The following is an 11,414-nucleotide window of genomic DNA, read 5'->3' as shown; positions in this document are numbered from 1 at the left end:
AGTAATAACAAGAAGGAAAAAAAAAAAAAAGGGTTGGTAACAACTCGTCTTTTTAAAAAATTTTCAGAAAGAAAAAAACACTTAAAAATGGATTTTATTGCACAGGTGAGTGAGTAGACAGCGTGGAACAACGGTTGAAATTAAAAACTCTGGACTTCTAAAATCCAAAAGCCTTTGAAAACTGGATCATTTTATTTGACTCCTGACATAAAAGAAATTAGCCAAATTAATTTCAAACTACAAGCAAGAGGCAGACATACATCCGTTGTAAACATATTGGTTTGAAAAAAAAATGGTTTAATGTCCTAAATATAAATTACAAAACCGCATGGCTGAAATCACGGAGCATAGAGCATGTTAAAAAATGACTACTCAAATGAGAGCGTTATGATATTACTATTCAAAATATGAGTAATTTAAAAAATTGCTAGCGATTATTGTCAAAAACAGAACTGATAAGACCACATGAATGGATGTTAAAAAGTAATGAAGTACTCTAATGGTGAAAAAGTACTTAAATGTTGAAGTTTCAGTCAGCAGAACATTTTGAGACTAACATGTCTGGCAGGGCATGTTATTCTACGGAGTGTTTATCTGAATGAAGGCTTTATATATTTGCCATAACATCTTTTACAAAGTGTGTTCAGCATTAGAACCACTGACTTTTATACTTAATCAGGGTGCGTAGCCAAATCTCTCAACAAAAAATAAGTTCTTTTTAAGGACAGAAAATTATTTGTAAGCACTACTATATACATTAACAAAATGCAAAATAATTTTCAAAGACATTACATGATCATGAGAAAATAACTAGTAGTTGACACTATTAGCCAACATACAAAAGCAAGGGCTGTATACGCATTTATTCAAGTCAAAAAATAAGTTCAGTCTCAACTCACGAAAAATGTTAAGATTGAACTTATTTTTTGACTTATTTACCCCTTAACAATCAGTTAATTTTCAAGAAAACGGTCATAAAAGTGCCTATTTTTTTATCCCTGAAAATTATATAAAAATATGTGTATGAACAATATATATATTCCTTCTTAATTTATTTTTAGCTTGAAATTTAAAAAATTTAAAGTTTTAGGAAAAGCCCACATTTAGGGTTACTATGACTTAATGTTGGTTTTCCAGCAAGAAAGGAAAATTTAAAAATATGTGCTTTACACATTAAAAAAGAATTTTATTATAATATAAATAATACATATATATAATATATACGTATAATATATATATATAATAGAAATAAAGATTAGTAATTTTTTCTTGTGTGATAAATTTCAAAGCATGAGATACAGAGGCCAACGTCACAATCTGGACAGTAGTACCGAGTTTTCCTTCCTACATCTTTTATTGTTTTCATCTCTTTTCTACAATTACCTTAAAAATATCCTTGTACAGCCATCGGGTGTGTAAAATGAGAAATAAATTTTTTTCCGGGCAATAGAAATGAATTAGTTTTTAGTTTTATTCTTATTGGCGCGTTACAACTGAACATTCTAGCCCGGAAATTTCATGGGAGCGAGAAACCTCACCCTGTCATTTTCACGCAAGCGAGAAGGAAGGGGTTAAAACGATCTAGCGCTATTTAGAAAAACAATTTCAGAAATTTATAGCTCACTTTCCATGAGAAGGGCCCACATATTATATCAATAATCAATTATTTTTTGTCTTTTTAAAAAATAAAAATTCATTTTATTAGTTTATTTTTTACAGGGAAAAAAAGATAACCTTGTATATCTTTTTACTGAATAACAAAACGGGCAAAAGCCATTTCTTTTAAGCTTATTTTACACTTCCATCATTAATACTTTGTTCTATATATTTAAAATTAAAAACTAATCATAATTTAAATTTGTTCAGTATGGAAAGTAGAGGAAAAAAAAACATAAACTGAAGAGTCAGATTCAACAATATTAATTTTGTTTAGACAAGCAGATATAGAAATTCAGTCAATCCCATTTATTCATTGTGGTATGAGAGCATTACTTGACTTGATCAGTACTTGATTTTTCAATAATTATAAAAACGTTTTCATAAAAAGTAATTATTTTTTATTTATTTTAACATGAATTAATTACATATTTTCTAATTTTAAAAAAAAGGATAATTATTTTGTAAATAAAAACTTAATTTGAAAAACAAATTGAGAATAACATTTATTGGAGATAGGAAAATCAGTTCACTGATCTTTTCTCAAGACTGATTTCAGTCCTCAGGACTGAAGAGTAGCGCACATGAAAAAGATTGAAAGATTTTTCACTTCAATTTTAGAGGGTGGAAAATGAAGCCTGAATTTGAGAATATCTTACAAAATGCAGCAGAGTTGCATTTTGCAGCACATGAGCATGCTAGAATCTCACCGAACCCAACTCAATAGACGCATACGTGGACCCCCAAGTATTTCATCAAACATGTAACATGGTTGGCACTATCACATACTACACACTGACAGTGCGCCGAAATGGATAGTGATTGAATGCATTGTGAAAACGTTGAATAGAGCAATGTGAAAACCACGTTTTCGCATAATACTTGGCTAAAATCGACATGGTAAAGAAAAAAAATCTCATTTCCGAAAACCTCCAATGAGAAAAGCACCTTTAAGGGCTTTTAAAAAACGAAAATTGAAATTAAGCACTCTTTAAAAACGCTACACACCACATAACAAGATTGCAGGTAGAGAACAATCTAAACGTGCAAAAAGAATACTGCAATTTTTATTCAGTCAACCTATATTAAGACTTAGCTTTTACTTTTTTTAGAATTAAAGTCTATGGGATTACCCGTATTCTTATAAAACTGTTTTAAAATAACCAAACTCTTCTAAATATATATAGAGCCGCTTTCCAGGTTAATTTTTCAGTAGATATCCGAATATTTGCACTCTTAAAGGAAATTATAGCTTATTTAATAAAAGACATACAATTTGACTTATTTTCCTCTGTCATTGTCATGCCAGGTGCATTCTCTAGGGCAGTGTTCCCCAACCCCCGGTCCACGGACCGGTACCGGTCCGTGGATCAAATGGTACCGGGCCGCTCATCTCATTGAAACCGAATTTAAATTCCTAGGTTTATACCCCAAATTAAAAATATTTGTGTTTCATTAAAATTTTATTTATTTAAAAAAAGGGGACCATGGATTTTTAGGTAGTGACATAGATTTTTAAATGTTTTAAAAAGTTTAAAAAAAAAAAAGTCTCTTTCAATTAGTTTTAATGAAAAAAAAAATCAATTGATTTAACGTTCTTGTAAGTTAAATAATTTTATATTTATTTTTTGGTGTAACTGTATTTTATTTTGAAGGCATGTTTAAATATAATTAAATTAAAATTAATAAATCAAAATAATCTAAAATATAAGCAATCAACCTCCCCCCCCCCCCCCCAGCGGGTTGCGATAAAATTATCAAACGTTGACAGGTCCGCCAGGATAAAAAGGTTGGGGAACACTGCTCTAGGGTATTGAACAGAAGAAAACGGAACAATTTTTAGGCTGCACCGCTAAATTATGTAATGTTCTGCTTAAAATTGTGTTGTTGTTGTTGTAATGCAAAATGTATTGAATTTTTTAGACATGATATACATATTAATGTTTAGTAAAAAGGGATATTATTAAAACAGTTACACAACAATTACCTTATTTTTGCGCAATATAAATTAATTAAACAAAATCATAATTAAAAATATAATTATAGAAGTAATAAAATACTGCGTGTATACACCATGCACAGCAGCCAAAATGGATAGAAAAATATCTGGCAAATTTTACAAAACAATAACTAAATATATTACACATAGGAAATTTTCGAGATTTTTTTAGTTCTCAAAATAGAAAAACTGCAATACTTTCCAGTAATGATCAACATTAAATGAACTTGAAATGTTATGTATTATGTTTACTCGTAATTTTGAATAGCAATAGGCATTTCATTCATCAAAGATAGTAAACTGATTTTTATAAATGAGGCTCATTTCATTATTAGTAAACAGTAATTTAAATACTCCAGTAAGCAATAATCTGTGCAAAAATTTTATTTCAATAGGGATTTTTTAAGGAAACTCAATCATTTTTAGAGAATTTTCTAAAATGTACAAGAACCAGGGAAATTTTTATTAAACCAGAAGACAAGGAGAAACTGGCAAAATCCAGTTGTCTACTGGAAAATCCTGTAGAGTTGGAAGCTATGATCATGTAATACGATACACTACAGAACTCAATTTTTACTATTGTTGTTTATCTACAACTCAATAGAATTTCTCTTTTTACTCCATTAATGCTCGACTACAAATATTGAAATAATGTAAAAAGCGCCTTTAAATAAAAAGTGGTAGAGAATATATGAATAAACCAAGCGGATATTTCCTTAAGTTTCCTACCACTCCAGTTTTAAAAAGGCATTGTTCTATTTTTCTTTGACTTCAGATCTAGATATAAATATTTTTATTATTACAATGGTTCACAATAAATGCAAATAATGAAACATTTTCACTCACACTTTCTACTTTTAAAAAAAAATATATTTTCTTTTTTAAAGGACGCTAGGTACTAACAGGTGATTTCATAGTTTTTTTTTCTCTATCTGAACTTTGGCAATGTAATTTATAAATCCGAGAAAACTTTTAAATCCAACAAAATTGTTTTAAATAATTGCACAGTACCTTAGACATTAAATTTAAAATATTTCATTTATTTTTATTCATAAATTAAACATTTAATATAAATATATATATATGCATATATATTATGCATATATATTATATATATTATGCATATTTGATTGAAACTTATCAGCTTTAAAGCAAATAATATTAAATTGAAGCAATTAATGTTTTAGTCAAAATAAATTTTCTAACTATATTTAAAAAATTTATAAATAATTTTAGTTCTATGTCTTAATATTACCCGACAGAAAACTTCATACGCCCAAAAATATATGAAGTTTTCTTTCAGGTAATATCTTACTGCTTCAGTTTTTTTGGAAGAATTATTTATACGCCCTTATATTTAATATACAAAATTATGTTCATCTAGTTTTCCTAAGAAAAGTTTTTCTTTTCTGAAAGGGGTTGATCATCAAGCATATAGTTTAAGTAAAGATATACATGATAAACAATTGATTATTAACTTAAAATTAGCGTGGTAATACAACACCATGGAGCCAAAAAAAGAGCAATAGCGGTAACCTCTGCTTCCACTCTAATTGAATCAGCAATCCAGTTACATATAGAGATCAGTTGGGCATTTTAAAAAATTTTTAGCCTGAGAATTACCTAAATTTTTGTTCAAATGATATCATGCATTTGATCCAGAGTATTTTTTATAACTTCCCAAGAAACAGGTTTTATTTCATGCTGATCCATTGTTGAGTTGAAAATTTGACACCAACTTGCTTAGTGCTCAAAATAATAGCATTCTTTCAAAAATGTAATTTTTAAAAGAATTCAGGGGCTAAACCCCCTGCTCACTGACGTTCACCAACCCAGATGATTGCTTCACAATAATTGCTGTTTCAGTTGAAATTATTGAACTAAAAATATATGCATTGAAAAGAACACTTGTCCCACTACTTCCCACGTCCAAATATTTCCCTTATGATACTATTAAGCTCTATTAGTGAACATAAATCATTTTTTCTAAGTAATCAGTTTTTGGAATAAGATTCAAAATTAAAAGTGTATTGCTATAACAAATTTGTGAGTTCACAACTGTAATTTAATACTTTTGCGTACCAAACGAACGGATATATTTTAAATAAAATTTTTGCATTCATCGCTTTGTGCATCAAGCTGAAAGTTAAGTTCTAAAACATTTAACGAATCCCTTTAACCGTAATTTATAATAGTATATTAATGTATTTTGAACCAAAAAATAATAATTTTAAAACGGTTAATAAGATCAGACACTGATTTTAACAACTTTATCCTAAAATGTAACGTAGAATTACAATATTCTCACAATAATAACAATAAAAAAGATCTTCCTAAACTCTTAATTTAGAAATCAATCAAAATCAAAAACATAATGATAACAGTACAGGTAATTTTAACCCTTAAATTAGAGAAACAAAAATATTTATAAGAAAACAATTACTTTAATGACTGATATAAATTTTATGCTGATGACAACCAAACCAATATGAAAATTAATGTGGGGAAACTGGATCCTACCATGTGATTTTCCAGCCAATAAAAATGTATTGCAAACAATGGAAAACTGTGACACTATCATTAGATTTTTATATATAAAAAGATAAAACATACTAAAAATAATATAACTTTTAACCAGATTGCTCGTTGGATATTATATCTCATAGGATTAAGTAATTTTAACAGAGAAATGTACCTTTATGTTTCCCAATTCTGTAATAAAGGCAAATAATGTCGGATTTAGAGATTCAATATTTAATATAGGTTTCTTAATCATGAGCCTTAGGAACTGAAGAGAAGCACGGCAAACCTACAAACAGCAATTCATATAAATTAATAATTACATGTAATATTCATTAAAATAGCTCAGCAAAATTCATTAACTTATGGAAGAACTTTAATCAGAGTTGCTAACAACATTGATTTTTAAAAAAATATTTTATTAATAGATTTTATGGATGGCATTTTTAATATAAATGTAAACAACACAGCTCTACTTCCGGTTAGAAAGTATACAGCTGCTTACTACAGCTTATTCTGATAGGTGATAGTTTCAAATTTATAATTTTGTTTTCAATAAAAGAAATTTATATAATTTCTAAGCTGAAATCTGCTGTATTTCATAAGATAAGGTATTAATGATGTTATTTAATTCTGGTGAGTTTAAGGTGAAATTTGTTTTTAGTTATTTATAAATGTATTGTTAGAAAGGTAACAAGGTTGCTAGATTTAGAAAGAGCTCGCTTTTTTGCTAGTCCCGTGTTGGCCACTTTTCACTTGTTTATTATTGTTAGTTCTTGTTGAAAGCCATGATCCATCATATGTTAGTGTTAGCATATTGTTTGAGCAGTGAGAATAAGTTCATTTTGCAAATTATCATTTAGGTTTAAATTTCGAAGTTTTTATATTGTTGACATGGTAAGAAGTGTTTTATAATCACTCTTTTTTTTCTTTCAAATGACAATTCTTACGTCTTGAAAGGATAGGTTTTCAAATGATGATTTTTAAAGCTTTTCTTTTTTTTTTAAACACAAATAATAAATCAGGTAACTAATATAAGAAATACTACTCAAGAGAGTCTCAAAACACAATGATCACATTGAGAGCCAAATGGCTTCAAAATACATAGGAAACAGAAACATGGAAGTACAGGCAGTAAAGAATTTGCAGAGCACCGTAGTGTAGAAAATATCATTCATTCGAATACTATTAAATCAGCACAATGAAGAGAAAAATAAAATAAAAAATTCAAAACTGAAAATCTTAATCGGATTAAGATATTTATTCCAATTTAATTGTATGATGAAGTATTCATGAAAACAATGATTATGTTCGGAAAATAAGTTCCACATATATGTATAAAGGAAGAATATGAGCGACTCTGTAGCATTGTGGGCATACACAGCTCTGAAGCTTCAAACAGATATGAACTTCCTTGAAGCCCAATTTTTCATTATTTAAACGCTTCACATAAATCCATCTCTAAAAATGTCCTAGATTGTCAGGTTCTTCTGGAGAAGTTGAGGACTAAGGACGACAAATCGCATTCCAATGGATTCCAGGACAGTGCGATATTTACAGTAACAAACAAGCAGATATGTTGGCCAAGTAATTCAAAAGCCAAACACTTCTACCTCATTACATTCCACAAAACTTTATATCAAAAATCAAATAAGACAAAATTGGAAAGCCTTACCAGCTTCTCGTGTTTTGTATTGGAGCTTAGACCAAAATATTTCAGATAAGCCCTGCGAATTTAATTTCTATTCCTGTATGAGGAAAGAGTTTAATAGGGAATTTGATAATTTCAAAAGTGAAGAAAAGAAAAAGTTTTCAAACTTACATGCCAAAGAAAAAACAATGTTAGATACTACTCTGTTTCATGGGAAGTAAAAAAAAAAAAAACATTATCACAACACCTACATTAAATTAGTTGGTACCTATTGTTACAATAGTACTTATTATTAAATTTAATTAAGTATCACTGGCTTAAACATAGCTGCCAACATGGATAGGAAAAACTCCAGTAGATTTTAAAAAATGTAAATTTTATGATAATTGTTGCATAATGTACTAAATATTTTACACACAGGGATTTTTCTAGTCATCAAAATAGAATAACTGCAACATTTCCCAGTTATGATTGACATTAAACATACTTGAAATGCTATGTATTATGTTTACTCATAATTTCGAATATTAATAGGCATTTAATTCATCAAAGATAGTTAAAAGATTTTTTTAATTATTTTAAAAAGAGAGTTCTGAATAAAAATAAACTGAAAATTTTAGGACAAAAAAAGTTTTGAACTAATTTCTATAAATGAGGTTAGCTTCATTATATAATAGTAATACTTATTTAAATATTCAAGCAAGCAATAATCTGTACAAAAATTCTATATAATAGGGATTCTTTTAGGGAATTTCCTAAAATATACAAAAACCAGGAGAATTTTAATTAAACCAGTAGAAAATGGTAAAATCCATTAGAGTTGGCAGCTATGCTTTAATAGTTTTTTTTTCTATAGCACCTAAAAACTATCGAATGAGTAGACAGAGAACATTATAAGACAGATCTAATTCAGTGTTAATACTAAAAATGAGTACCTTCTTTGGTGTGAAATCCCAGTTGTGAATAACTCTGGCAGGAATAACAGAAATACTATTCCAATGACACCTTGAACAGTAATAGAGGCCATTGTAATCACATTGTCTGGGTAAACAGGCATCATTTTCTAAAATAAAATGATTCTTTTACATACAAGAAATAAGACAATCTTAAAACAGGGTTGCATTAAATAACCCACTTTTTTTAAAATATAAAATCATTGATTCAAATCAAAATAAAACATTCAAAACAAACATTTTAAAATAAAACATTCGGGGGTCTGTCCAGACATTTTGTTAAAGGCTCTGTTTCTGTAAAATTGTGAAAAAACTATTCATAATTTGTGAATATAAAATAAGCATTAAGTCACATTCTTTCAAGCAGGGTCCTGCTTTTGTGAATTTATGCAAATAGGGTCCTGATATTGTAACAATTGCTAAAAACCTTTTCAAGAAGTTTTTTAATTGTAAATGGATACAAGATTCTGTTCAACAATTGCTGCTACTAAATTAGAGATGCAACATACAAATATTTGGTATTTAGCCTATACTGCTCAACAGAAAATATACATTTCGGACAAATAATGGAAACAAAATCACTTAAATTTTTAATAATTTCAATTGACATATTTTAAATAACACAACTTAGTAATGTATCACTTTTAATGTGCTATTCATTATGTTAACTTAAACAATTCTTAAATTTATAATATTTTATTTAAAAAATTGCCAGAAATTAATTTTTATTTACATAATATTGTATTAATTAATGTTATGAATAAGTATAAATTGATCAATTATTTATTTACAAAAAAACAATTATTGCTCAATATTAATAAGAATGTGCACACGATGTTTGTAAAAATAGAAATATTTTCTTATAATACAACATCTGGAATTTAAACTTAGGGAAACTTAGTTTGTTTCGAACCGTCTTTCTCCCCCTCCCCCCGGTAAAGGTTTATTCGATTAACAAAACAATAATGAAGATACGCAAATTTGTGATGGGTTCGATTAAAAGATGAATTATTTTGTAAAATTTTTAATTTAATTTATTATGAAAAGATATTTTGTGAAGGGTCCGTTAACGGACCCAAATTTCTTCTAAACAGACCCTTGACATTGGTCTGTTTTTGTAAGATAAAAGTAATATTTAGAATATACTTACTAAATATAAATTTTTTCTTGCATTCCGCACATCTAAATTTTTGTTGAGATAGTCCCGATTCTGGACAAGGACACAGTTCATAAATGCCATTTTCTAGAACCTAATATGTAAAATGAATGTGGTTGAAGAATACAAAGTTAGAATGAAACATATGGAAAATAATTTTTCCAACAAATTACAATTAACTAACCACTAATGGACAGGGATGAGATTGGCCAAAAGGCAAAAAAGCTGAATTTCCATGCAAGTAAATTTTACGTGTGTGCAATCATTTAAATAATAAATTGCAGGAAATTTAAGATAATAAATGAATGATTACATCGATACTTAACATTTAGTAAAAAGTAAAATTACCAATTGAAAATATAAAGCTAGAAATTATATTTTTCTTCAGTTCACATAAACGAGACAATTATTACTTGAGGAACTGCCTGATTTAGCAAATAAAAACTTTTGAGAACATACACTGACAGCCCCTTTCATTGACAGTCCCTTTCTTTTAATAAATACTGTTACGTGATTTATAGCAAATAAATCAGAAACATGACTTTTAAAATTATTTAGAAAAGAAAATAAACGTTTACAATTAGAATCACTATGTTCATATTATAATCTAATCTAGCCAAAGCCCTGTGAAACATGTCAATAACTGTGAAGTAGAAACATTATAGTAACTCCTTAACATACAAAAATTGCTAATTTAGTTTGAAAAAATTACATGATAATCAGAAACTCTTCAGATAATTATTTTTCATATGATAAGAATTTTGCATTTTATACCATAAACAACACCAGCATTATTTTTTTAATTTTGGATTTTGGTGCTGAGTTAATCAACTTTTTTTCCACAAAAAATTGAATATTACTTATTATAACAAAGAAATTGATAGCTTTTTGTTTGCTATATCTTTTTTTAAAATTTTTGTTTAATTTGCTGCAAATGCTTCATGTTTTACAAAACAAACAAAAAGATCCTTTAACAAGGTCAAATTGCTCGTAATGCAGCCTGTTAATGAGGGGAAACAGATTGGTGACTAATTTAGTCATTAGCCCATCTTCAAACATCTTTTGACAAATCCCATTTTTTCTCTCTTTACCTGCCTTTGCCACATTCTTCCTAGCAAGCACAGAATGAATGCAAGCAATGAATATGCCTACATATAATAATAATTGTCAATAGAAAAACAGCCACATTTATAGCGACTAATCAAAGAAAAACTTACTTCTTACAAGAATCGTGATAATTGATTCGCGATAATGGCGTGAATACAAATAGCGATCTTGGATTTTAAAATCCTGTGAATATGAATCACGATAATGGATTTAAAAACCCTTTGAATATTAAATTCGATTTCAAAAATGAAAAAATGTAAACTGCGTTATAGAACTTTTAAATCGCGTGAATTTGAATCCCAATGTCTCATTTTAAAATCACGTATAAATACAAAAATCAATGTTTGATATTATAACCGCATGAACAAATCA

General features: G+C 28.2%; 1 protein-coding gene across 2 annotated transcripts in view; it reads right to left on the bottom strand.

The window, feature by feature from the left end:
• DEF8 (differentially expressed in FDCP 8 homolog) overlaps positions 1-11,414 on the bottom strand; it is a 30,475-nt gene that overhangs the window by 5,998 nt on the left and 13,063 nt on the right. For both annotated transcript variants that reach the window (XM_087168439.1, XM_043053336.3), the window contains 3 exons: positions 9,930-10,029; positions 8,762-8,889; positions 6,351-6,464 (listed from right to left, as the gene is read on the bottom strand). In XM_087168439.1, coding sequence (XP_087024565.1) covers positions 6,351-6,464; positions 8,762-8,889; positions 9,930-10,029 — 342 coding nt within the window. The remainder of the gene's footprint in view (positions 1-6,350; positions 6,465-8,761; positions 8,890-9,929; positions 10,030-11,414) is intronic.

Source organism: Parasteatoda tepidariorum, chromosome 7 (assembly GCF_982258835.1).
Source record: "Parasteatoda tepidariorum strain Cologne lab strain chromosome 7, Ptep-v5.0, whole genome shotgun sequence".
NCBI classification, from domain to species: domain Eukaryota; kingdom Metazoa; phylum Arthropoda; class Arachnida; order Araneae; family Theridiidae; genus Parasteatoda; species Parasteatoda tepidariorum.
The sequence above is the reverse complement of the archived record's forward strand: the minus strand, read 5'-3'. Positions and strand labels throughout refer to the sequence as shown.